The sequence below is a fragment of the Apium graveolens genome, chromosome 10, assembly GCF_009905375.1.
Source record: "Apium graveolens cultivar Ventura chromosome 10, ASM990537v1, whole genome shotgun sequence".
Classification (NCBI taxonomy): Eukaryota; Viridiplantae; Streptophyta; class Magnoliopsida; order Apiales; family Apiaceae; genus Apium; species Apium graveolens.
In genome coordinates, this window is record NC_133656.1 from 51,508,442 (window position 1) to 51,514,027 (window position 5,586).

At 34.2% G+C, this 5,586-nt stretch overlaps 1 protein-coding gene across 1 annotated transcript; it reads left to right on the forward strand.

Moving 5' to 3' along the window:
• The first annotated feature begins 2,469 nt into the window (after positions 1-2,469).
• On the forward strand, positions 2,470-2,904 carry LOC141690578 (uncharacterized). The gene has a single exon (XM_074495366.1). The coding sequence runs from the start codon at positions 2,470-2,472 to the stop codon at positions 2,902-2,904; it is 435 nt and encodes a 144-aa protein (XP_074351467.1).
• The last annotated feature ends 2,682 nt before the right edge of the window (positions 2,905-5,586 follow it).

Consider the following 5,586-nt stretch of genomic DNA (forward strand, 5'->3'; position numbering starts at 1 on the left):
TTAAGCAGAAAGAGAGTGAAAGTTTAACCTATTACTTCAAGAGATTTAATGCAGATTCTACCTTGGTGAGAGGTGTAACAAATGAAACGCTGAAAAGTTTCCTCATAGCTGGGTTGCGTGTGGAAACAGATTTTGGGAAACACTTTCAAGGGAAGGATCCGACGTCGTTTGCTGATGTGCTTGCCAATGATGAGTACTTTAAGGCAATTGAGCAAGGGCTTGCTGAGACTAAAAAGAATGATAGTGTAAGAAATCTGAAAGGGAGAAGTAAGAGAATGGATAGATCTGCAAGTCAGGAATATATTAACGGCACGCTCGAAGTCCCAATCGAGTGAATGTTACTAGTACGCGGAGAGAATGGAGCCCAACGTCGAATTACCAAAGAGGGTGAACAACTATACTCCCTTAGCTGCATCTATTGATCAGATATTTGTGGTTAACAAAGACATGGGACTCTTCATGATGCCAGAACATTTGACTTCATGGCAAAGTAGAGACAAAAAGAAGTATTACAAATACCATGAGTCTACCGGGCATGATACTTGTAATATCCGGGATATAGCGTGTAATTCTTTTTATCAATAAATAATTATTATGTGATTATTATGTGATTTTTGGTGAATTATTTGATCATTGGTGTTGATATGTGGATGTTTATATGTGATAAAGTATAGGTATGTTAATTTTGTTTGTCCAGAATAAAATATAGATAATTAAGTTATTTTTGGACTGTTATATGATTTTATATTAATTTATGAATTTATTAATTATTTTTTGAATAATTACATAATTATTTTATAAAGCCGGTAATTGTCCAACCTCAACCATTTTTACGTTTTTACAACCCGAAACTCTTCCGAAAACTCTTTCCCAACCTAATCTGATAATTCCGGACATTTTCCATGTTTTGACTTTTTTAATCCGGATTATGATTTGACCCGTGCGTGGCCCGGCACAAGATTTTTGATACGATAATCATTTCGATAAAGCAACAAAACGCGTATTCACAAAAGATGGGATAATATTACATTATTTTCGTATAAAGTGTTTTATAAGAAGCCCAGCTGGGATAATTATCCAATACGGGTACCAAATCGAATCATTTTTGCAGTTACTTAGCGGCTAAGTAACTAATTTATCGATCCAAAATGATCCAACACGATCCAATATTCCATAAATATACATAGCCCTTTTATTATTTCATTTTATTCGTATAATCATAATCAGTAAGTAAATTCCCGTGAAATACGGAGAAAACCCTAATAAAATGTTGTGTTCTTCATAATCAAACCCACGAACGAGGGCGTTATCGAACTCCAATTCGGGAGTGCCATATATCAAATCGAAGACCTCGGAAACCTCTTTATGAATCAATCATCTGTTTTTGTGCAAGACTCAAGGTATTTTTCTTATTTAATTATCTTATTTCGAATTTATTAAAGATTAAATTATGAAAATTTATCCTTGATGTTGTTAATATGATTTGATGATTCCATCATGTAGATAATATTTTTCTGATCATTTTGGTATATTATATGATGAATTTGGAGTCCAATAACATATAGAAATTGATGTTTAATTCTGAAAAATTGAAATTAGGGTTTATGTTCTTGAATAATTTCAATCGAAATTAGGAACTTTTAATCTGTTAAACCTGAGATTGATTAAATGGTACCATTAAATAGATCGGGTCTTAAGGAATCGAATGATATGAATCTGGCTGTTCTGTTGATTGTTTGGAAAAATTAAATGCGTGAAATGATTTCTGGAACGAAGGGTAATATATCTGCAGTTATTGGTGAAGAACGGAGTAAAATCGGCTGGCCGGCGGTGTCGCCGCCCATTTTGTAGAAGTTTGCATTTTCATCCCTGGAGTTTATAAATGTTATAAAAACGAGATTGCTGTTTCAAAAACTTATAAAAATAGTATTCCCTTTTTATTTAATTTTTAGAAAATTGTTCACAAATCATTGGTCACCTTTTGAAAATTGTAACAAAATCGGATTCTCTTTGGGCTTCCTGGGTCAACAAAACAGTGCTTAAAGGTAAGTATTTTTGGACCATTCCTATTCCAATAGATTGTTCATGGATCTGGAAAAAGGTGCTCAAGCTTCGTTCTTTGGCAAGGCAGTTTGTTTCTTTTAAAATTGGGAATGGAGAGTTGATCTCCCTGTGGTATGATCCTTGGTGGCAGAATATTTGCTTGGCTTCTACTGTGTCATCTCCCATTATCTCTCAGTGTGGCCTGCACTGTCGTGATATTCTCAGTGCTATTATACATAATAATGATTGGATTCTTCCAAATGCAAACTTCTGGAGCCACCATCCAGACCCGATGTTGTTGCATTGGCTCTCAAATTTTGATCCGCCACCTTTGCATGCAGGGCCTGATGTATATTATGGGATGGCTTAGTTGCATCCAAGGTAAAAACCTGGAATATTTGGCACACGATTCGTTACAAGGCAGAGATGGTTACTTGGTACCAAGGGGTGTGGAATAAGCTTCGAGTGAATCGCTATGCTCACCACCAATGGGTTTCCTGTCACGGAAGGCTTTACACTCTCACTCGTCTTCACAGATTTAGCATTATGGAATCACAGCAGTGTTATTTGTGTATCTGTGCTCGAGAAACGGACTCTCACATCTTTCTTCACTACTCCTACAGCAAATGGGTGCTTCGCAATCTTTTGGCTTCGCTGAAGATAGACATTGTTGGAGATTCATGGAATAATTTTCTCCATTACTTGATTGGTCTCTCTGATAAAACCAAAAGTACAGTAGCCCTTTGCTATGCTCAAATATTTTGTTATCATATCTGGAGAGAGCGTAATGCACGAGCTCACAACTCTGGTGTCTTTGGTCCAAGAAAGCTTCTAGAGGGGATCAGGAAAGATATTTGCTAGGCTCCAATGCTCGACTTGGTTTTTAAAAATACTAGAGACTAGACCTGATTTATTACATTGTATTAGTGTGTAGTAGGATTTCTATTCTTCTTTGCTTGCTTTATATCTCCAATCTTTTCTAAGATTGGTTATAGATAGTCCTTCTCTATGGCATGTCATAGAGCATAGGGTAGATCCCTTCTTTGTTTTCTGTTGATATATACATAATTTAGCAAAAAAAAAAATTCCAAAATTTATTATTCAATTTCTGAGAATTATTTTTAATTCTAAAATAAATTCTAATTAATTAACTAATTGATTTTAGTTGATAATTAATTATTTAATTAGTTAATTAATTTAAATATTAATTGATTAATTAGTTATTAATTAATTTTAATTGATTATTTAATTAGATTTAATTATTTACTTTGATTTAAAAATTTTGAAAAATAGTTTTGTGCTTTAAAAATATTATTTTAAATTATTTTCAAGGCTCGATAATTATTATAAAATTATTTTAAAGTAAAATTCGGGTGTTCTAACCCTATTATTTAATTATAAAATGATTCTGAGACCCGTTTTAATTTCGAAAAAATTTCAAAAATTTGTATTAAATACTTGGAAAATCATTTTGACCCCGAATCTTCTTTGAGTAATTATTTTAATTGAATATCTTACGTGCTACGTGTTATATGAGATCTGATTGATGCATAACATGACCGTACGTGCATTGTTTGATTGTTTTATTCATAATTTTCAATTCGTACGTCAGATTTGGGTGAAACGAAGGGTAGTTAGAAGCTTGTATCGAATAGAATGATATGAGATTGAGTATTGATAGATATTTATGATGCATAGCAGAGTAAGCGAGGCATAGAAAAGAAGGTCAGTGATCAGTGAATAGAATTGAAGTGTAGAAAAAGAAAGCAAGTGATTGATGAATAGAGGCAAGGCACATAAAAAGAAGGAAAGTGATTAAAAGTAAAACTGTTAGATGAGCACAAGTAAAGTTGGAAATCATCTGTGACAAGGCAAGTACTTATGAACCTTTTTTCAAGATATATTGCAAATATTTTCAAACTTTCTCATAACATGTTGCTAGTATTCAAAATAAATCATGTTTTATATTGCAAGAACTTTAAACTATGCAACCTTGAACCCTGATTCTTATTGATCTTGAGCCATAAGCCTTATTCTTCATAAACCATTGATTGTTGAATTATGAGATACGAGCTAGACACATACAATACTACTCCACAAATACATATCTACAACATACTGATTTCTGATATTGAATTATTTGACATACCAACCCTTATTCCTTGTTTAACAGAAGACCAATCCTTGTAACTCTTGAACCCTTAGTCTTCTACTTTTTGATTCTTTCCTTAATTGAAAGCCAATCTTTTTGAATTCCTTGTTAAACCTTCATAGTATTGTGAATCACCCTATGCTTTAACATAAATGTTGTTTATGATTCATCTTATTGAAGTACATTGGTTATCATGTTGAATTGTTTTGATTATGATGTTAAATTGTTTTAGAATGGGATGGTTTTATAAATGTGGACCAGATTCGTGGTTAGACCAGATTCGTGGTCATAATAGGCCAATGTGTGCCTTGGATCCAGTATATAGAGCAAAGTTGGGAGCCTTGTTCGGGGTTAGTGCGTGACTGATCAACAGCCTAACCTTGGTTTTTAAAATGAAAAGTGAATATCCAATTCTAACCATTTCTTATTCAGAATACTTATCCTTCTGAATTGTTCAAATTGATCATTGTTTAACCTCAATTGTTGCAATTATGACTTGCTGAGCTAGTTACCTCACTCTTTCAAACCTTTTTATGGTTTTAACAGTTGAAAAAAGAAATTGTGGGTAACGAGGATTCCCAGTCCAGTGTGCAAGCTAGGATTACAAGTTAAGTTGGATCGAGCTAGCAAAAGCTTTATGCTGTAAACGAGTTATGCAAGACTGTAAGATTGATATCATTATCAGTTGTAAGTTGAACTAGTTGGGTTTTGGTATGATGTAATAAAAGTTAAGGTGGTGGCTTGTTTTCATACTTTAACCAGTTGCGATCCGTGGTTGTGTAAAGAAGGGTCAATGCATATAATATTTTATATACAGGTTTAAATATGGTGTGTGTGTGTGTGTGTTGTGGACCCCAAACTTCTAACCCGGGTTTGGAGGGCGTTACAATACTCATGAATGTCATCACTTGAAGGGTGAGATTGAAGAATTAATTAAGGCTGGTTACCTAGGAGAATGGATTGACAGGGTAAAGCGACACAGGGGATCCAAAATAAAGGAAAAGATGAAGGGCGTCCCCCAATAGTAGACCTTGATGAAAAAGCAGCAGATGTGAAATTCTAAAGAGCTAAAGTATTAGAGCAATGTTTGGAGGACATCCGTTAGTTAGCGATAGTAATCGAGCATTGGAGAGGCATGTCAGGGAACCAAGGTATCAACCACTCACCAATATTTATAGTTTGGAGGATAGGATGCCGAAGATGTTCAAGGGAGAGTCCGTTGATATCACTTTTAGAGAGATGGAATCTAGATGGGTACATCATCATCATAACGTTGCACTAGTGATAAACATGCTCATTGGGTCAATGAATGCCTATCAAGTTTTTCTCGACAACGGATGTTCTACAAACATCTTATAATACAGCACGGACAAGAATTCAAAGTGTTAGAT

Excerpts from the sequence above, each read along its gene's own strand:
- LOC141690578 (XM_074495366.1), top strand. The coding sequence starts at position 2,470 with ATGGTTACTTGGTACCAAGGGGTGTGGAATAAGCTTCGAGTGAATCGC.